General features: G+C 42.8%; 2 protein-coding genes across 3 annotated transcripts; one reads left to right on the plus strand and one right to left on the minus strand.

Moving 5' to 3' along the window:
• Positions 1 to 618: 618 nt before the first annotated feature.
• Positions 619 to 2,812, minus strand: LOC131395512 (mammaglobin-B-like). The gene is made up of 3 exons (XM_058527379.1): positions 2,758 to 2,812; positions 1,225 to 1,412; positions 619 to 657 (listed from the first exon to the last, which is right to left on the minus strand). The coding sequence occupies exons 1-3, from the start codon at positions 2,810 to 2,812 to the stop codon at positions 619 to 621; spliced, it is 282 nt and encodes a 93-aa protein (XP_058383362.1).
• Positions 2,813 to 12,273: 9,461 nt separating this feature from the next.
• On the plus strand, positions 12,274 to 21,312 carry LOC131395513 (secretoglobin family 1D member-like). Of its 2 annotated transcripts, none has more exons than XM_058527380.1 (3): positions 12,274 to 12,374; positions 19,841 to 20,028; positions 21,181 to 21,312. In XM_058527380.1, exons 1-3 carry the CDS (start codon positions 12,317 to 12,319, stop codon positions 21,232 to 21,234), a joined length of 300 nt encoding a protein of 99 aa, XP_058383363.1. In that variant the 5' UTR covers positions 12,274 to 12,316; the 3' UTR covers positions 21,235 to 21,312. The 2 variants fall into 2 exon arrangements, with proteins under 2 accessions (XP_058383363.1, XP_058383364.1); XM_058527381.1 differs by lacking the exon at positions 12,274 to 12,374 and adding an exon at positions 17,897 to 17,951.
• Positions 21,313 to 21,798: the final 486 nt, after the last annotated feature.

The raw sequence follows: 21,798 nt of genomic DNA on the forward strand, positions 1-21,798 counted from the left end.
TTTTAAAATCAAGACCGGATTTATCCCTGCTTTGCAGGAGTCACCTCCCTGCTGCCTCTAGTCCCAGCCCTGTACTCTTGGATCGGGGCAGAGGGAGCTAAGAGAGGAGCCTCACCCTGGTGCTCAGGGCTCAGAGTGGAGATGAAGCCTGCAGTGAATCAGGAACCTGAGCAGGAGCCAACCAGCAGAACCTCAGCGCCCGAGGGTGTCAGAACTAGTCCCAGGGGGGATGGGGTGATAAGGAAGGAAAGTCACCTTTCTAGAGAGAGGGTCAAGGTCAGGCTACAGATGGGAAGGAACAAGGGCTTTTCAGATTCTTCTATCCTTCACACACAAGTTCTTAATGAATAATTGTGTGTGCGTGTGTGTGCGTGCGTGAGCACACGCATGTGTGATATATGAGGCTCTCTGAAGCCTCCATTTTAATCAGATAACAAAAAAAGAACTTTAGGATTGCAGATACTTTATTGAAATGAAAATGTAAATGAGGTTTCAACAATTGTTTTACAGTTTGTAGATCAAAAGACAAAAAAGAAAGAAAAATTGTGATTTATAGCAATCGGCAGTCGGTTTCTGACCATTCTCTGTAGTTTTCTGAGCCAAGGGTCTTGTGGAAAGTTAAAATGGAGCACACCAAACACTATTGTAAATTATATGCTGGAAAACAAACACAGAGACATCACTTAGATATTCACTTCTCTCTTACAAAGTAAAATTCCGAAAAACAGACATTTCTTCTCATTGTTTTCCTGGGTTTGTCCACACACATCTGACATCCAAGAAAGTTAATACTGGAAGTAGCACTAACTATGAAGAAGGGGATCTTTTTTGCTGATTGCTCCTGCAAAAGAGGGGCTTCTTGAGAATCAGATGTTTTTTACTTTGATAGAAAGCGTGTGTGTGTGTACGTGTGTGTGTGTGTGCGAGTGTGTGAGAGAGAGAAGTGGGGAGCTGAGAGTTAGGTAAGAGTTTTCCTGAGCGATCTTTTCCCTCTTTGTCTTTTTCATTTATTATTCACTAAAGATTTGACAAAGTGAAGAGGCGAATCAGCACTGGGGCCTTGATGGCTTTCTTGGTGTCAAAGTCGTCCGACTCACCAACAATTAAATTCACTGAGATAAAATAAGGCATGTTCACCATTGATTTGGCACAATTAGTGACAAACTTAGAGTCTGCTTCCCCCGTCCAGTGGTTTAAAAGCTCGTAAGAAAAAACTGAAATTACCATCATCTCTCTGAAATTGGTCAGAGTTTCATTTGACTGGTTGAGAAAACATTGCTTGAATTCCTCTGCAGCCTTTGCAGTGGCCTCATCTGATATGAACTCTTGAAGAGCTGCTATATATTCAGTCGTGGACAGATCAGGATTAATTGTCTTTTCAATCACATCCTCGAGAAGTTGGCAGCCGGAACCTGGGAGGAAAGCATGCAAAAGTGGGCTCAATTATGGAAGTACAAACCCCTTTTGGAGCATAACGATGATGTTTGTCATTTTCTTACATCCCAGTAGAGACATGCATTCAGAAAGATTATGGTGAATGGTCTTGAGATCTCAATCCTAGGAGAGTAAACTCAGGATCTGGGTTTTCCTTTAAGCCCTAAAACATCTGCCCTCCCCCACCTTCCTGCCTCCATGACCCAGAGAAGCCCAACATTATATAACCACGATTGAGGAGGATGCCTGAGAAATGAGATGCTCTGACAGTGCAACATATTAAACCTTATCTGGTCTTTCTTTTTTCAGAGTCATGTGATGCTTCACTATTATCATTCAGAGCATCAAGTAGGATTTCCCAGTATTGTAGATGTGTTGGGTTTAGAATATTGTCTACTAGCTCTGTTGACACTAATGATTTTCTGCAACAAAAAATAGTGCACAAATAAAATCCTTGCTCAGGGTTGTGATCTGTTGTGGCCACTTGAGTTGAGTAGGGAAAAGGGCTCTGGAATTGGATTCAGGAGAGCAGGAATTCTTGACTCTGCAGTTTTCTATTCAGTTGACCTTAAGCATATCAACTTTAGCATATCTGCATGTATTTCAGGAAAAATGAGGTGGGAGATTAAAAGATCTTGGTAAATTAAACAAGACACAGTACGTAGGTGATCTATTATCGAAGATCATATTCTGGCTTCCAGGGCATTTTCCTCCCTCTGGATCTTCACTGCTGGAAGGAGACCTCCAGAAGATGTGAGCTCTCCCCAGTGAGCATTGATCTTGAAGAGACTGGGAGCTAAGGGGCATCCCAGTAGGCTCAAATCAACTCTGAAAATGTGTGGAGAGTAGACCCCCACTTGATTCAGGACACTGGGTCACACCTGTAGCCTGAGTCTTTTCTCCTGGGAGGTTTCCCTTTTCCTTCCACATTTGAGGAAACTCCTTGAGTGCCTCTTTCAGGAAACCCAGCTAGTGCAAATGTCAGGGGGTCATCAAAGCATATCTTTCCTTTGTCCCACTGAAATATCTAGTTCTAATATTCAATCCCCAAACCCAGCCTAGTTTTCATGGTACCTGTGATGATGGTGATCTGCCCTGAATGGCATGAGATGCTACATGCAGCTCCGTGGTAGAGGCACAGCCCATGAGGAAACTACCTTAATTTTCCAGAATTAATGGTAATCCTTTGGGCTATTACACCCTGACACATTATACTGGGGCTGTCCTGTACTGGGGTTTGGGGAACTGGAATTCTTCCACAGATGCCCTGAAAACAACCTTTATCCCTTTATCCCAATGCTTGCCCTCCCTGTCATTGCTCACCTGCATAGCAGTAAAGGGGGAGGGCCACCAGCATGAGGACTGTCACCAGCTTCATGGTGGAGGCAGCTATTATTGGCTGGTCTCCGATGTAGCCTTGAAGAAGGAACTCAATCTGGAGGGGAGCACCCAGAACTCCTCCTTTTATTCTCCTGGATGTCACCTTAATCCCTCCCATAAATGAGGAAATGTGTCACCTGATAAACCTGGCATTGGACCAGGAAACGACAGCGAGAATCAACCAGAACCTAGCCTGCCTGTGCTCTGTTTGTAGAAACCAAGCACGCAGAGTTTTTTGGGCCCCCCTAAAATTTTGAAAATGCAATAATAATACAAGACTTTAGGTAAAATTAATCTAAAAGTGCTCTCTAAATAATAAAGCAAATTACATCATTGTGAACCTGTGTTGTCATCCTTGTGGTTTTTATTATCATTGCGATCATCATTATCTCCTCTTCCTCTCTCTCCACTTCCTCCTCTCCTTTTTCTTTTCCTTCTTCAAGGTACAAAAACTTCACATCCTGTGAGTCTGTTCCTGTTGGTTTACCGAACACCTGGGTTCACTGCAGTACCACCCACCTCCTCTGGGAGGCAGACTTCCTTCACCCACAGGCACTTTCACTCAGGTGCGTGAAGTTTGGGAAATATCAATGTCTCACCTTCTCTGAAGGTTATTATTACTATTTTTTTTACAAAGAATATCTCACTGAGTTAACTCAATTTCATAAATTCATCTGTTATAAATCTATGGTTTAATTTTCTTTTAGTTTTTTTAGCTTTTTAAGGCTTTTCTTCCACTGATTCAAAGGGTGATGTGAAGAAGTAGAATAACTGATTCCTTAGGAGAGGGACTGCTGAGTGGTGGAAAGGTGATGAGATCTGGGTTCATGCAGGTGTGGGTTTGAATCTTGGAAGCAACACCCAATCATGAAGTGTCCTTGGGATAGTCAAAGTCCTGGTCATTCCAAGCTTCCTTTTCCTCATTTCTAAAATGGGCGTAAATGATACCATGCATGGTTTTGTAAGAATGACAGACACTCTTCGTAAAGAGCCTATCACAAAGCTTAAATCAGGGTAATCATGAACAAATGGGAGGTTTCACCCACCCATTCATCTATCCATTCATCCAGCCAATCATCCAGCCATCCATCCAACCACCTGTCCATTGTTCAACAGTAACCATGAGCTTCTCCTCTGACTGGGGCCTGTGCTCTGTGTCACAGATTGAGTTGTAGGAACATGTTAGAGAAGGACCTTGCTCTGTGGAGCTCACCTCTCACCAGGGGGGCAACAAACAAGCCTACAATTGAGTGAATGATATCGAACAGTGACTGTGTGAAGAACAACACAGCCCCCAGGGGCAGTGTCCAGCACAGAGGTCCAGGCAAAGCTATAAGAGGATGGGCTTTTAAGCTTGGATGAGTGGACAGTGATGTCCAGGGGAAGATCTGTGGAACAGTGCTCTAGGCAGAGGGAACAACAAGTACAGAGGTCTGAGAGCAGATGGCCCTTGGCAAGGTAAGGAACGTGTTTCTCTTAGTGTCAAGAGAGGGACAGGAGAGCCTCGTGGGAGAGAAAAGCCGCATCAGTTTAAGCAGGGATGATATGAACGTTATAGGAACTAAAGAAACAAAGTTGGCTTAGGTTAAAAAAAAAGAAATGAATGAGAGAGCCAGAGAGATGAGTCAATAGTTAATTACCTGTGAATGCATTATTTGCTCTCTGGATTATTTGTGACATCCTTCTTTCCATTCTTCCCTGGAGCATCACTTGCCAAGAACAAAACTGATTTGGCAAGATGCTAGAAACAGAGAAGGTTATGTTCTCACTTGTGTACTTTCACACAGGTGTCATTTGCTGGCGATTTTCATTCCAAAGGAAAGTGAAGGACTTTAATAATGAAATAGGATGATGTTTCTTTCACCAGGACTTAATGGGGACTCTGCTTGGAGCCCCAGTTGTTATGCACCTCCCTTGTCACCTGCTGGGACTCTGGACCCCTCAGGTGTTTCTTACTCAGTAAAAAAAAATCCCACACACATGACGTACACGGTGCCCATACTAAAGAAGTTGTGTTTTTTTACCTCCACGTTTTCCCATAAAACTGATGATGATCAGTCTGAGGTGACTCAAAAAACAATAACGTGGCCCAGAAAAAGACTCTTTTTCAAGCCAGCATTTACAGGGAGAAATAGGAATAAGCAAAATGTCAGAGTGCTTGTGTTGTTGGCCTGATTTCTTCTCTTCCCAAAAGGAAATTTGACTCAGGTCCCCAAATTAACTTCAGAAACTAAGGTGTGAAACGGCTTTCAGTTTCAGTGTTTCTGGGACATTTATTGATCACCTAGTATGACAAACCATGGTGCAAAGTGAAATTATTGAGATTCTGCCTGGAATGAGCTAGTGTCTTCAGGGACAGATAAAGCATGCGGTAAGAGGGAATTATATTTGGCCTGTCCTCAGGCTCATACAAGACCTGAGATATACTCACACTATTTTGGTCACTTGAGGCCTTGCGTGTTTAATAAAAGAAATAACATTCATTGAGAGCCATTTTTTCTCAGTGGCTCATGCATTGGCACAAAGGCCTACGAAAGAGTTATTTTGAAAGTGAGATGACCTAATTTTTTAAATTGTAAGTTACTGATATGAGCCCCACATCTCTTTGGGGTAAGAGATGCCACATTTTTTTTTTTAATCATTCTGTAAAACTGGTTCTGCCCCTCAACTCCGGGGCTGTTGGGACATTAACCTCAGGCATGTTCTTTGGAGATGAACTTCTACTTCCTTAAGATCATGCCAAAGTCTGGAAGTCTGGTAGAGAGGTAGTTACTCAGGACAGAAATTTTAGGAAAGGCTCTGGTCTTGGGGACACCTTGGCTGTCAGTGAGTTTTCCATTGATCATGGTATCCAGGCCATTCCTGGACCAGGTGCCTCCCTTGCCTTGTGCCCAGGCTGGTGTGGAGATTTCACAGCAGTGTCTCTTTGTGCAATGGGAACAGTCCTAGGATTGTCGTGAGGCCTGAGTGAATTACAACATGTAAGTTCTCAGAACAGGGCTGGGCACAGAGTAGGCACTAACTACCTGTCATCTGCCAGCGATTATGTTTATAAAAATGAGAAAGATGTTGTGATACACCTTGAAGGACTACTAGGACCATTATAGACCACTGAAGACTCTGATTCTACTTTACATGCTCCAGAGATCATCATGTTCAGACCTGAGGTCAAAGTCCTAAGTTTGAAAATAAAGCACTGTATTTGATCCATGCTTACTTGATATTTTTCTGACTCCTTCTTAGAAAAGGTTTATTGAGATATAATTTACATATCAATTATTTTCTTTTCTTTTTACCCTCAATTGTTATTTCTTTTTTTTGTTTTTTTTGTTTTGTTTATTGCAGTAACATTGGTTTATAGCATTGTAAAAATTTCATGTGTACATCATTATACTTCTATTTCTGCATAGATTACATCATCTTCACCACTCAAATACTAATTACAACCCATCACCACACACATGTGCCAAATTATCCCTTTCGCCCTCCTCCCTCCCCCCTTCCCCTCTGGTAACCACCAATCCAATCTCTGTCTCTATGTGTTTGTTTATTGTTGTTATTATCTACTACTTAATGAAGGAAATCATACGGTATTTGACCTTCTCCCTCTGACTTATTTCACTTGGCATAATACCCTCAATGTCCATCCATGTTGTCACAAATGTCTGGATTTTGTCGTTTCTTATGGCTGAGTAGTATTCCATTGTGTATATAGACCACATCTTCTTTATCCATTCGTCCCTTGATGGGCACTTAGGTTGCTTCCAAGTCTTGGCTATTGTGAATAACGCTGCAATGAACACAGGGGTGCATGTATCTTTACGCATTGGTGTTTTCAAGTTCTTTGAATAAATACCCAGCAGTGGATTAGCTGGATTCTACGGTAGTTCTATCCTTGATTTTTTGAGGAATCTCCATACTGTTTTCCATAGTGGCTGCACCAGTTTGCACTCCCACCAGCAGTGTATGAGAGTTCCCTTCTCTCCACATCCTCTCCAACACATGTTGTTTCCTGTCTGGTTAATTAGAGCCATTCTGACGGGCGTGAGGTGATATCTCATTGTAGTTTTGATTTGCATTTCCCTGATAGGTAATGATTTTGAACATCTTTTCATGTGTCTGTTGGCCATCTGTACATAATCTTTGGAGAAATGTCTGTTCAGGTCTTTTGTCCATTTTTTAATTGGGTTGGTAGTTTTTTTGTTGTTGAGATGCATGAGTTCTTTATATATTTTGGAGATTAAGCCCTTATCAGATGTATGGTTTGCAAATATCTTCTCCCAATTGTTAGGTTGTCTTTTCGTTTTGTTGATGGTTTCATTTGCTGTGCAGAAGCTTTTTAGTTTGATGTAGTCCCATTTGTTTATTTTTTCTATTGTTTCTCTTGCCCGGTCAGACATGGTGTTTGAAAAGATGTTGCTAAGACCGATGTGGAAGATCGTACTGCCTATGTTTTCTTCTAGAAGTTTCACAGTTTCAGGTCTTACATTCAAGTCTTTAATCCATTTGGAGTTAATTTTTGTGTATGGTGTAAGGTAAGGGTCCACTTTCATATTTTGCCTATGGCTATCTAGTTTTCCAAACACCATTTGTTAAAAGAGACTTTCTTTTCTCCATTGTATGTTCTTGGCTCCTTTGTCAAAGATTAGCTGTCCATAGACGTGTGGGTTTGTTTCTGGGCTTTTGATTCTATTCCATTGATCTGTGTCTGTTTTTGTGCCAGTACCATGCTGTTTTGGTTACTATAGCTTTGTAGTACATTTTGAAATCAGGGAGTGTGATACCTCCAGCTTTGTTCTTTTTTCTCAGGATTCCTTTAGCTATTCGGGGTCTTTTGTTGTTCCATATAAATTTTAGGATTCTTTGTTTTATTTCTGTGAAAAATGTTGTTGGAACTTTGATAGGGATTGCACTGAATCTATAGATGGCTTTAGGAAGTATGGACATCTTAACTATGTTAATTCTTCCAATCCAAGAGCACGGAATATCTTTCCATTTCTTTGTGTCTTCTTCAATTTCCTTCAGCAATGTTTTATAGTTTTCAGTGTACAGATCTTTCACCTCTTTGGTTAAGTTTATTCCTAGGTATTTTATTCTTTTTGTTGCAATTGTAAATGGGGTTGTATTCTTAATTTCTCTTTCTGCTACTTCGTTGTTAGTGTATAGAAATGCAACTGATTTTTGTATGTTGATTTTGTATCCTGCAACTTTACCGTATTTGTTTATTACTTCTAAAAATTTTCTGGTGGATTCTTTAGGGTTTTCTATATATAAAATCATGTCATCTGCAAATAGTGACAGTTTCACTTCTTCCTTTCGAATTTGGATCCCTTTTATTTCTTTCTCTTGCCTGATTGTTCTGGCTAGGACTTCCAGTACTGTGTTAAATAGGAGTGGTGACAGTGGGCATCCTTATCTGGTTCCTGTTCTTAGAGGGATAGCTTTCAGTTTTTCACCATTGAGGATGATATTAGCTGCGGGTTTGTCATATATGGTCTTTATTATGTTGAGGTACTTTCCTTATATCCCCATTTTATTCAGAGTTTTTATCATAAATGGATGCTGTATCTTGTCAAATGCTTTCTCTGCAGCTATTGAGATAATCATGTGATTTTTATTCTTCATTTTATTAATGTGGTGCATCACGTTGATTGATTTGCGAGTGTTAAACCATCCCTGCATCCCTGGAATAAATCCCACTTGATCATGGTGTATAATCTTTTTAACGTTTTCTTGTATGCGATTTGCTAGTGTTTTGTTGAGGATTTTTGCATCAATGTTCATCAGTGATATTGGCCTGTAATTTTCTTTTTTTTGTGTTGTCCTTGTCTGGTTTTGGTATCAGGGTAATGTGGGCTTCGTAGATGAGTTAGGGAGCTTCCACCCCTCCTTAATTTTTTGGAAGAGTTTGAGAAGGATAGGTATTAACTCTTTTTTGAAAGTTTGGTAGAATTGACCAGGGAAGCCATCTGGTCCTGGACTTTTATTTTTGGGGAGGTTTGTGATTACTGTTTCGATCTCCTTACTGGTGATTGATCTATTCAAATTCTCTACTTCTTCTTGATCCAGTTTTGGAAGGTTGTATGATTCTAAGAATTTATCCATTTCTTCCAGATTGTTGAATTGGTTGGCATATAGCTTTTCCTAGTATTCTCTTATAATCTTTTGTATTTCTGAGGTGTCTGTTGTAATTTCTCCTCTTTCATTTCTGATTTTACTTATTTGTGCCTTCTCTCTTTTTTGCTTGGTGAGTCTAGCTAAAGGTTTGTCAATTTTGTTGAACTTTTCAAAGAACCAGCTCTTGGTTTTATTAATTTTTTCTATTGTTTTTTTAGTCTCTATTTCATTTATTTCTGCTCTGATTTTTATTATTTCCCTTCTTCTACTGATTTTGGGCTTGGTTTGTTCTTCTTTTTCCAGTTCCTTTAGGTGTATTGTTAGATTGTTTATTTGAGATTTTTCTTGTTTGTTGAGATAGGCCTGTAATGCTATAAACTTCCCTCTTAGACCGCTTTTGCTGTATCCCATAAATTCTGGCATGTCGTATTTTCATTTTCATTTGTCTCCAGGTATTTTTTTTTATTTCTTCTTTGATTTCTTCAGTGATCCAGTCGTTGTTCAGTAGCATTTTGTTTAATCTCCACGTATTTGTGGCTTCTCTGATTTTCTTCCTATAGTTGATTTCTAGTTTCATACTGTTGTGGTCAGAAAAGATGCTTGGTATTATTTCAATCTTCTTAAATTTATGGAGACTTGTTTTGTGGCCTAATATGTGATCAATCCTGGAGAATGTTCCATGTGCATTTGAAAAGAACGTGTATTCTTCGGTTTTTGGATGGAATGCTCTGTATGTATCTCCTAGGTCCATCTGTTCTAGTGTGTCATTTAAGGCCAATGTTTCCTTATTGATCTTCTGTTTGGATGATCTATCCATCGGTGTAAGTGGAGTGTCAAAGTCCCCTACTATTATTGTGTTACTGTCTATTTCTCTTTTTATGTCTGTAAATAATTGCTTTATGTATTTAGGTTCACCTACATTGGGTGCGTAGATATTTACAAGTGTTATATCCTCTTGTTGGATTGTTCCCTGTATCATTATGTAATGCCCTTCTTTGTCTCTTTTTACAGTTTTTGTTTTAAAGTCTATTTTGTCTGATATGAGTACTGCTACCCCAGCTTTCTTTTCATTGCCATTTGTGTGGAGTATCTTTTTCCATCCCTTCACTTTCAGTTTGTGAGTGTCTTTAGGTCTGAAGTGTGTCTCTTGTATGCAGTATATATACGGGTCTTGGTGTTTTATCCAATTAGCCACCCTATGCCTTTTAATTGGGGCATTTAGTCCATTGACGTTTAAAGTAGCTATTGATAAGTATGTACTTACTGCCATTTTTTAACTTTGTTTCTCAGTGTTTTAGTAGTCCTTCTCTGTTCCTTTCTCCTTCTATACAGAATTGATGGTCTCTTTAGTTTGACCTCTGTCTGAAAGCTCTACTCTTTAACTCCCCTCCTCCCTCATTTTATGTTTTTGATATCATATCTAACCTCTTTTTTGTGCATTTGTATCCATTGCCCTCTTATCATGGAAATAGACAATTTTTCCTATTTGTGGTCTTCTCTTTTCCCCTTAAATCAGTCCCTTTAACATTTCTTGTAGCACTGGTTTCTTGGTGACAAACTCCTTTTATTTTTGCTTGTCTGGGAAATTTTTGATCTCTCCTTCCATTTTGAATGATAACCTCCTGGGTAGAGTATTCTTGGCTGTAAGTTTTTTCCTTTTAGCACTTTAAATATATCTTGCCATTCTCTTCTAGCCTGTAAGGTTTCTGCTGAGAAGTCAGCTGATAGGCTTATGGGGTTTCCTTTGTATGTAACTTTTCTTTCTCTGGCGGCTTTTAGGATTCTCTCTTTATCTTTAATTCTAGATTGAAAATATCTCTAATTTTGATTATGATGTGTCTTGGTGTGCGCCTCTTTGGGTTTATCTTGTTTGCGGCTCTCTGTGCTTCCTGTACCTGGATGTCTGTTTCCTTCCTTAGGTTAGGGAATTTTTCATCTGTTATTTCTTGAAATAGATTCTCTGCCCCTTTGTCTCGCTCTTCTCCTTCCAGGACACCTATAACATGGATGTTAGTGTGCTTGATGTTGTCCCAGACGTCCCTTAGACTGTCCTCACTCTTTTTAATTCTTTTCTCTTTTACCTGTTCAGCTTGGGTAATTTCTTCTAGTCTTTCGTCCAGCTCGCAGATCCATTCTTCTGTATCCTCTACTCTGCTTTTGAGTCCCTCTAGTGAATTTTTCACTAGAAAAATTCATCCAGTATCGTATTCTTCATTTCTGATTGGTTCTTTTTTATATCTTCCATTTCTTTGTTGACATTCTCACTGAGTTCATCTATTCGTCTCCTCAGATCAGTGAGCATCCTTAACACTCTTAGTTTGAACTCTCTGTCAGGTAGGTTCCTCATTTCTGTTTCGCTTAGTTCCTTTTCTGGGGTTTTGTCCTGTTCCCTTACTTGGAATGTATTCCTTTGTCTCCTCATTTTGCCTCTTTCCCTGTGCTTGTGTCTACGTATTAGGTAGGTCAGCTTCGTCTCCTGCTCTTGGATAGGTGACCTTATACAAGTGACGCCTTAGGAGGCCTGCAGTGTGCTTCCCTCAGTTCTCAATGTTCCAGGGGCGAGCACTATGTGGGCTACATGTGTCCTTCTGTTGTAGCCTGTTTGCTCTCCCTGTAGGTGCCCAGGTAGGCCGAGTTATGCTCCTGGTCAGCTGTTGTAATGCTCAGCTGTTTGTAGTTGTTGTGAGCCCTTCAGTCTCTTTATCAGGTGTGGGGAGCCCCAGCACAGTTGGCTGCAAGTTCTAATACCACATTTGTGTTGCAGTATTTCTTTTAAGTGAGTAGGCCCCCAGCGTGGCAGGTTGTTAGGCTCAGGGCCTTACAATTGCTATAAGCCTCCAGCCTTTAGGTCCCTTGTCAGCTCTCTGAGGATTGCAGCTGGGTGGGGCTGGCCTCAGGCATAGGAGCACCCAATTGTTTCAGACTTTGGAAGGTGGGGCAAACCCCCTATGTGGGTCTTTGAGAAGCACAAGTCTTCTGCAGCTGACAAGCCCTGCCGCCCACAGGTCCACACACACAGTCAACACAGTCCTGCCCTGTGTGTGCGCCCCGAAGTGGACCCAGTCTCTCCACGGCGGGAGCCCCACACACTTCACCACTGCTCCACACTCTCCACCTGCTCCTTTTGCATGCCCTGCCCCACTGAAGTCAGCTCAGTCACCAGGCTGCAGAGAATCCAGTCACCAATCTATGCAGGCCCACAAGTTGCCTGAGGGCTTGTTGTTGGGTGGTACCAGTCTCTAGGGTGGGCTGCCTGCCCTGGCTGAGCTGGATTAAATCGTTGCTCTAGTGGGTGGGGCAGACCTGGGCTAGCAGGCCTCAGGGAGAACTCCAATGGCATCTGTGTCAGCACGCTCACACCAGGCCACAAGAGTGGCCGCCGCCAATGTCCCAGTCCCTGGAGAGGTCTCACCTCTCACCGAGATGCACTCAGGGCCTATCAGGTGAGTCTCTTTTCACCAAAGCACTGCACTTTTCTTTATGGTGATTTTGGATGCTTTCTGAAACCGGTGAGTTTGCGCATGGGCCCTTTAAGAGCCGGTTTTAATTTCTTTGTGAACCAGGTTTTCTGGGGGTACTCTCCAATGTTTTAGTAGCAGGCAAAGTCAGATATTATGCCACTTGTCTCGATTGTGCTGGGTCGACAAAATGCCTACAGCGGGGTCGCTCCCGGCTCAGGGTCCTGCTCCTCCAGGGAGGGCTGGGTACCTGTGGGCTGCTCCCGGGCGGCCATGAAGCTGGCGGCTTGTGAAGGCGGTGTTTTTTCTCTCCAGAAGGGAGTTTCTGCCTCTTCCACCTCAATTAGGATTGTCCTTTGTTGCAGGAGTTCCTCTTATCCAGTTTTCAGTTCTGTCTCGGGGTAATTTTTCCACCAGTAGTTGTAAATTGGCTGTGTCTGCAGGAGGAGGTGAGTTCAGAGTCTGCTTTCACCACCATCTTGACTTCCAGCTCCTACATATCATTTCTTATCAAACATATTCTACATATTGTTGGCCTAGTCATCTTTTCAACATCCAGCACCAATCCGCATTTACATGTTTTCAAAATTCAATAAAACATGAATTGCAAACAATTACATAAGACCTACTTGATGCTGGGCATTGGTGACAGCCTCTTTTAGTCTTTATGACAACAACCCAATGAGCAGGGTAATGATGAAACTTATTGGCAAAACTAGGGCACTTTGGAGGGTGAAAGAGGTCACTAAATGGATGGAATGCTAGAACAGCAACATAAATCAGGATTCTCCTGAGCAAACTGAGATGTGTGGTCACCCTCCACATGAGGTGGGCACATCATGTCTCCCCAGCTGCAGACAATGAGGCAAGAGAGGTAAAGTGACTTGACCAAGGGCACACAGCTAGTGGATGGTAGAGCTTGGATAAGGATCTAGGTGTTCTGACTTTAGAGATCACTCCCAACACTATTGCTAGCTTGCATTTCAGCATTACGGACCTTCATTTTATGGTTCATATGGATCCTTGTGACCTTGACTCCCACAACTACCCTATGTGAGCTCCTGGTTGATTTCTGTGCAGGCCCCACAGTTTCTGCTCCAGGCCTCTGCTCCCTGTGAACTTCCCTCTCCCACTGTCCTTGCCTCAGTCCCTCTGAATTGAAACTCCTTATTCATTCTGAATGCCACATCAAAGACAGCCCACTTCTTGTGCCCTTTTCTGGCCCACAAATCTCTGGGACCTCCCTTCTGAGGACTCCATGGCTCTCCAAGTGCAGCTCTCTCCTGACATCCCAGGACCTGATCCCATGGCCGTTTCCTCCCTGTTCAAGCTCCTTGAGGGCACGGCCTGTGCACCTCTGCTCTTTGTGTGACAATAGTCAACCTGCAGCTGCTTTATTAATTGTTGTGTGACTGCTTTTCAGGACTGATTTTGAATTTTTACAAAGAATTCACTGATTATTATACATGTTTTATTATTCTGTCTATTTAGAGAGAGAAGCTCATTTAAATTTGAATCTTTAGTAAAGGCAGGGATCAAACCCAACACTAAAATAAGACATCAGTGTGACATCACCTTCTTTCTATTCCTGGATGAGGACTTTGGAGTCACAACAGGGAGGGGGCAGGTGAGGAGAGGAGTAAGTTGGAGCCCATGCATCAGGAACTGGGCCACCTCAGTCTCCCTGTTCCCCAGAAGTAACCATTCCCTTGATCCAATCTAAACCAGATCCATCTAACGACTTGGGTCAGTGAGCCAGATTTAGAAGCTGAGGAAGGATCAGGTCAGCCCCAGGTAATTCTCTTTGGCTCATTCACCAAAACCCTGAACTTTACACAACTTGACATTTCCTTAAAATGTGTACTTAAATATTTAATCTCGTACATGTGTGACAGCTCATTAGAAAACTACACCAGTATCTTGTCTATTTGTTAGTAATTTTCCCTCCAGTGAATGCCCACATTTTCTGGTAACTGTAGGCATCCACAGTTGTGAACCTCAGGTCCTTAGGGGTATTGCAAGGGGTATATGGGAGATCTGATATAAAGTATTTCCACTGCTAGAGCAGTGAATCTATTCTGGGGCTGATTTACTCCCTCACCCCACCCACCCCTGTGAACAACATCCGTGTCTAGAGATGTTTGTGGTGTCTCCACAGGGTGGGTGGTTTGCTATTGGCATCAAGTGGGTAGAAACCAGGGATGCTGGTAAAAACCTGCAATGCTCAGGACATCCACTCAAAAAAGAATTCTTCAGGCATGGCCCCAACATCCTAGTGGTTAAGTTCAGCCTGCTCCACTTTCGTGGTCCAGATGCGGTTCCTGGGCGTGGACCTACATTGCTCTGTTAGCAGCCATGCTGTGCTGGCAGCCCATATTTAAAAAAAAACAATGGAGGAAGATTGGAACAGATGTTAGATCAGGGTGAATTTTCCTCAGCAAAAAACAAACCAAAAAAAGAAGAATTCTTCAGCCTCTAACGTCAGTAAAGCCATGGTTGGGAAACTATGTCATTGAGAAATATCTAAAAGCATTTGTCCTTTGGTAAAAGGTCAGTAGTGCAAGGTAGCCTCACACAGTGGACAGTGAGTAGAGCTATAGTGCAGACAGACACCAGCAGGAATGTGGGCATCTGTATCCTCTGGCGTGCAAAGCTCAGCTTCAGGGCAATGCGTTTGCCCAGATGCTCCCCATATTTTCTCTGTTCTGTCATCCTCACCTAGTTTGTCCTTCAGGATCAAACTCAGTCATCACCTCCTCACAAAGTCTTCCTTCCTGGAGAACGCAAGCTCATAAGGGCTTTCTTCTTCCTTGAATTCTAAAGGCCTCTAATATATATGATAGAATCTCATTCTCACTGATATACCTCATCTCTTTCTTCAGTTCTCACTCTCTCATTTTACGGAATAAAAATGTCTTGTCATTTAACATGATAATTAAATTTTAAGGAAATATAATAAATTGTGTTTGCACAGTGTCTGGCCATAGTTAGCAAGCAAAAATATTTCTACTCTTTATTACCTCTATTGTTATTAGCTATAGATGGTTTTGCAACCCAGGGACTTGTATGGAAGATGACAACTGTATGGTTCCGGCAAGGAATGCTTGCTGTTCCTCTTCTCTGTGCCAGGCACTGTGCTAAGCAAGGATGAGGAAACCAGATATTGTCCTGCAATTATGGAGATGAAGTCCAGAGGGGCTCACATGAGTTAACTGATTGTACGTTTATAAATCTACAACCTCGTAATTGAGTCAAAAGACATCCAGTGTACTGGCAGAGCCTACAAAAGGGACATTGACCAAGTCATTGGGGTCAGGGACCAATCCCCCCAGAATAGGAGGATTGAACTGAAATAGTGAGTCAATTAGGCAAGGAAGAGGGCAGACATGAAAAAGCATGAACTGTGTATGGAAACTGAAAAAACCCTGAACAGTTGTGAAGAGCCTTCGGAATAATAAAAATATGCCCCTCCCTGATGGAATATACTGTGAACCGGAGTCTGTGCCAGCACAAGCTCTGTTCAGCAGATATGGAGACATTCTGAAGCTCAGCATGCAGTAAGAGAGCTTTGACTACTTAATTCATGTCCATGGGTCTGTAGACTCCGACCATGCACCTGGTTTCCTCCTCCATATATTTCAGAGAAAGGAGGCGTATCTAGCTTTCCTTAAAGTTCTGAAAAGTGGTGATTATGTGGTCTTCATCAGCGCTCTAAACTAGGAACTGATGACAACCCATGATGTTTGACAAAGAGAACAGTATAATAGTATTCAAGGTTTTTTGAGAGTTTAGTATGTGCTGGACGCTGGTAAATTTACACACCTGCACACAGTTATTCATCATACCAAACCTATCATGGGGCACTTTTACTAGTACCTTTTCCAGTTGAGAAAACTGGGTTCTCTTATATAAACTGAGTAACTGTCCTAAGGTCTGAGACCATGAACATTCTGAACTCAGATCTCTGTGGTCCTCACCACCATGCCTCCTGCCCCGGTGGTGGAGGCAGAACCACCTAGAAGGACCCCCCACCATCTCGTGAAATTGATGCTGATACCACTATGGCCCTCCACTGGGACTTATCCAAACCCTGCAATGTGCTCACTGACAACACAGGCCATAAATATGCCCCTTGTTAATAAAGGACTTTCTCGGTGGTTCTCAGTCCTGATGCTCCTCAGAATCACCAGTGGAGTTCAAATAATACAGGTGTCTGGGCATCACCTCAGACCTACTGACTCAAAATCTCCAGAGAGGAGAGTCAGGGAATCTGTGTTTTTTAAAATCTCCCAAGTGATTTGATTGCACAATTGAGACTGCAAACTTCTGGCCAGGAGTGTGAGTCCTCTCTAACATATGTTCATTTAGACGGGTAATTTCTGATGAAAGAAAATGCTTCCTACTCACACAGAGCAGGGTGGCACAACAGTGGAATGGCAGGTGGGGAGTGTATTACTTTAGCTGGGGGCTGCCTTCACTTCCATTAAAAATGAAATTGACCCAGATAGCAAAGCTAGGCTTGAATGGAAGACTTGAGCCCATGGGAGAAGGGGAAGTGGGTACCCACCCTGTGCACCTGTCTCTTCATTCCATCATCTTCCCGGCCTGGAACCCAACAGCAGAGAAACTGTCAACACTTGTGTTGCTTGCCTGGCTCTTGACACCCCAGGACCTCATGGGAAAAAAGGACATTGAGTTCATTTAATCATCACACCGACGTAAGATGACAGGTGGGTGGCTAATCATCATGGCAGCCTTGCTCTTCATGGACTGAGAATATGAACCTCTGCGTTGTTGTCAACTCCACCAAAAACAAAGACTCTGGCCTTGGAATGAGCTGGGAGAGAACAGATATGGAGGTTTTCCTCAAGGAAATTCTCCAAGGGTGGGATGTGTTCAACAGTGTTTGAAGGTACCTCTGCATGAAGATGGTGTTGATGGAAGGCGAAATGAGGGAGAGGATAATTCTTCTTCAGACTTGATCAATGTGCACCTGAACCAGGCATGGTCAGCTATCAGCAAGCAGAGGAGAGGTCAAAGCTGGGTCTCCCTACAGCCTGTCTCTATAACCAAAGTGCAGCCTCGGGCTTCCCGGTCCCTGATCTGCCCTCCTGATGTCAGAACACACCTGTGCCTCTGCACTGTCACAAAGAACAAAGATACAATGATCAAAAGATCAAAGGCAAACTGAGCAAACAGGACACATTTCCAGAGGTGCCTGAATGCTCTCCTGGAGGACACAGCAGAATCCCTCAGGGCTGCTTTCCTGGAGTCTTGCCCACTCAGGGAGGAGGGAGGTGTGGGGAATGCGACACAGATGGATGGCATCAGCTCTGAGTGAGGAAGGGAGGGCTGGAAACCAGACCTTGTGACCTGCCATGTGCCATGTGGGCAGGGCCAGTGAGGCTTACTAGGTACAAATAGCCCTGGGCTCTCCAGGCTCCTGAGTCCAGCTCCTAATAGCTCATTGTTTGCTAAAGCTGAAAGCTCAAAGCGAATAAACCACCATGAGGCTGTCCCTGTCCGTCCTGCTGGTCAGTCTGGCCCTTTGCTGCTATGAGGGTGAGTATCATTTCTGATCAGTCCAGCACCAGCCCTGGTAAGTAACGTTCTCTGAACTAGGTGAACTTAATTGGGTATGAGCAGATCAAAATCAAAACTTTTTCCCCTGCTTGTGATCTAGTCCCCAAAAAGCCCAGGACTCATTTTATCAAATCCCAATACTCTGGAACTTTTACAAAAAATCATTACAGGCCAATTTTAAGAGTTTTCCACCTGAAGCCTCACTCCTTTTCTGTGATCTGTGTTTGAGAAGCAGCAGGACATAAGATTTGGATGTGTATCATGGCTCTGCCACTTACCAGCGCTTTGACCTAGAACAAAATGCTGAATCTCCCCAAGTCTCCTCTTATCATTGGGTTTTACAGCTACCACGGAGAGTAGCTATGACAATGGGGTGCGATGAAGAGTGTCAGGAGTCCAGCTCTAGGTATCAAGAAGACATCTCGTAGTTATCAGACATCCTCCCTCCAGAGATTACTAGGTGCCAGTTACGTCCACAGCTTTCTTTTTTCTTGAGGAGTATTCACCCTGAGGTAACATCTATGCCAATCTTCCTCTATTTTGTATGTGGATCATCACCACAGCACGGCTGCTGACAAGTGGTGTAGGTCCGTGCCCGGGAACTGAACCCGGGCTGCCGAAGTGAGGTTCTCCAAACTTAACCACTAGGCCATGGGGCTGGCCCGAGTCCACAGCTGTTTAACTCAAATTCAGATTCATAAAATATTACAGCTGGAAGAGTTTTTGGAGAGTTCTCAGTTCAAGAAGAGGCAGTGTTCTCTGAATCTCTGAATAATAAATCTTCAAGTGAGCTCTGTGAATAAGCAGTACTCAGTGTGTCTACAAGTACTACTAGTTTTCTAGGAGTACTACCAGGAATTATAGTCAAACTAGTACAATCCTTAGGGCTACAATTTCTAGTTTTCTAGATTAACTCTAGCTATTCATTCAACAGTACTTTTGCATGTCTTCCTGACCTTGATACTGACATTCTTGTTGAGTCTTTTCTCTTTCCTCTGACTTTCTAAATGTCCACCTCTTTCCCTGTGTGGCCTCTGATTTTATCCTCTCCAAATTCTCTGCATAGTTTGATGTCTGAGCAGGGGTCAGATCAGAGCCTGGTAGGATATGTCCTGGGCTGCAGGGTGGTTGCAAAGACTTTGGGGGATGGACAATCCAGACCAGGAGAAGTGGTTACCTCAAGTCTCAGCACAATTCCAGTGGGGTCAGGAATGAGCCACTCTTCCTACCTTTCACCCTCTCCAAGGAACTCTGCACATCAATGCAGAATAAAAGAGCCAGTGATAACCTTGTGCATAAGTTTCAAATGTGTTCAAAGTGATTAGATTTATCTTTTTTTAATCTTTTTAGCTATGTCTATATCCAATGGCATAATCCTATTCTTTATTTGCCTTAAAATAGCATCTCCTAACGTATAAATAGTTTACTTACTCTTCTCCAGATTTACTCTCCCTTATAATCTCTGGTAAGATTCTGAATCTACCATTTGCTTGAAATTGTATTATCAAAAATATCCTCTTGCCCAATATCTAAGACAAAGAAGGTATCACTCTATTAGCAGGCAAAACTTAATATCTTTCAAATCTGTGGAAAGTGAATGTCAGCAAACCAGAGTATTCTTTGAAAGTATCGGGGTAAGCTTGAAAAAAAAAGATTTAGGCACCAGGAAACCTAGTGTCCACTCCTAGCTCTGCCACTTGCAGCGTGACATTGAAGAAATCATGGCCTTGAGGGCCTCACATGATCATCAGCACAATGATGAGATGGGAATATAAAATTCCTGGGTTTCCTGTGTATTTCTAATATCAGGAGCCATAAGAAAATCGCCTTTTCTCACATTAATTGTATTTCTTTTTCTTCTGCTCCAGCCAATGCGGTCGTCTGTCCATCCCTTGCTATTGATCTCTCAGGCTTCTTATTCACTATCGACTCTGTCTACAAGTTACAACTTCAGAAATATGTGGCACCTCAAGAAGTTGTTGAGGCCAAGTTGCAAGTGAAGCAATGCACGAATGAGATCTCCTTTGGGAACAGAGTGCTAATTACAGAGACCTTGGTAAGGCTTTCTTCTTTGTGCATGGAGACTTCTGCTCAGGTGAACAGCCAGGAAGGACGTCAGGGTACCGCTCTGGGGGGGGGTGGCGCAGGGAGGACAGATGGTGGAGGTACCTGCCTCACCGCTCACCTCTGATAGTGTGACCCATGGCCACAGGATGGATAATAATATTACACCTGCTGAGCTATACCAAGACTGCACAGAGCATCTGGGCATGTTCCTCCTTCTAAGGACACCTGTCTGGGTGCCGGATTCCCCATAGTGCCCTGAGGAGGAGCACACCCAGGGCCCCATGCAGTGATGTTGAAGGGCCAAAGCACTGCTGGCTCCCTGCCTGGAAGCTTTCCTGAGGGTGAATTCCCTCACCCAGTGGACACAGTCCCTGTGGAATCTCATGGGAAGTGTTGGGAGTGTTGAAGGAGGTGACAGGTGGGATGGAGGGAACTACCCCCTGCCCACTTTTCTAGTCCTCATCTATGACTCTCCTCCTTGTCATGGCCAGTGGGCAGAGACCCTCCTTGTTGTGTCTCCTGCAACCCCTTATGAAATGAAGCACTTAAATTATGTCTTTATCAAGAAATTATATATTTAAAGGTGTCTGTCAACCCATATACCACTGGATTTAGGTCATGAAGTTCAGCTGCCAATGCCCATAGATGCAGGATTCTCAGTGCTGAGAAGCACATGTGCCATCACTTTGAATTTCTACACCCTGATGCTGGGGATGTCCTGAAAGCAATACTTCCCAAGTCCTCTCCCACCCCTCTTCTGATCTCTCAACCCTGTGTCCCCTTTAGAGTGAAAAAGTAGAGTTCCCTGTCCCGGGACATCAGCGAAAAGAAATCCTGGGCTGCTCTGTCCAACCCTTCACCTCCCTCCTTCCATAGAAACCTGAGTCCTACTCTTGGGTCACCTCAGGGTTTACAGGCTGGACTATGGAAATGGTGCTTTCCTGACTTACATGGTTGGTTGTAACTGTATCACGTGTATTTATTTCATGTGCACACTGGGGTCCTGCCTGATATCTTCCATTTGCCTTTTGTTTGTTAAAATTTCATTGATGTCTTGGTGTGAACAGCAATCTATGTTAATATGTCATCTCCAGGAGCAGCAAGACTGACTTTCCATTTCTTTCTTTTTTTTCTATTTCAGGGGAAAATACTGTTCAAGTGTGGTTACAATGATTTATCAAATCTTCTATCATAGTACCTCTTTCTTTCCATGATCACCTGCTCTTTCCTGGAAAATGTAAAGGTTTCAATATCCTGCTTCAATAAATTACTTTCCCAGCACGTCTCTACTTGTCTTGTCATTATCCAACCGTCTCTGGCCTCGAGTTGGGGTGGTTTTCATCATGAAGTGGCCATTGGGTGTTGTCACTAGTAAATTTCAGAGACTCAATGTCCAGTTACCCATGGCAGCCTGAGGTGCAGGGATCATAAGAGGAAATATTTGTCATGAATCATGCTGTGTCACTTTGCAGATTTCCCATTTATATTGCCATGACTGAAAATGATCGTGAGGGTAAAAAGCAATTAAAACGTTTCTGCTACTGGTCTTTACTGAGTGATACTTGTAGCCTGGATGTCTGGCCAGTCATGTGGTTCCCAACCAACAGTTTCACTCATATTTTGTCCTCAACATAACCAAAACCAACCTGCTTGGTTTTTACCCCTTCACTATGGTTTCAATCCTATGAACTGTCCAGTGTAATTTGTTTTCATCTACCTCTCAATTTTAGTGAATCCCCAGGGTTCAATTTCACTTAAC

The sequence above is a fragment of the Diceros bicornis genome, chromosome 31 (assembly GCF_020826845.1).
Source record: "Diceros bicornis minor isolate mBicDic1 chromosome 31, mDicBic1.mat.cur, whole genome shotgun sequence".
Taxonomy (NCBI): Eukaryota; Metazoa; Chordata; class Mammalia; order Perissodactyla; family Rhinocerotidae; genus Diceros; species Diceros bicornis.

Coding starts and splice junctions, on each gene's coding strand:
- LOC131395512 (XM_058527379.1), bottom strand. CDS start 2,812: ATGAAGCTGGTGACAGTCCTCATGCTGGTGGCCCTCCCCCTTTACTGC. Junction 1,413..2,757: donor CCCCCTTTACTGCTATGCAG/GTGAGCAATGAC, acceptor CTTTCCTCCCAG/GTTCCGGCTGCCAACTTCTC. Junction 658..1,224: donor CCAATTTCAGAGAGATGATG/GTAATTTCAGTT, acceptor TTTGTTTTCCAG/CATATAATTTACAATAGTGT.
- LOC131395513 (XM_058527380.1), top strand. CDS start 12,317: ATGTCCCAGTCCCTGGAGAGGTCTCACCTCTCACCGAGATGCACTCAG. Junction 12,375..19,840: donor ATGCACTCAGGGCCTATCAG/GTGAGTCTCTTT, acceptor CTTCTGCTCCAG/CCAATGCGGTCGTCTGTCCA. Junction 20,029..21,180: donor TGCTAATTACAGAGACCTTG/GTAAGGCTTTCT, acceptor TTTCTATTTCAG/GGGAAAATACTGTTCAAGTG.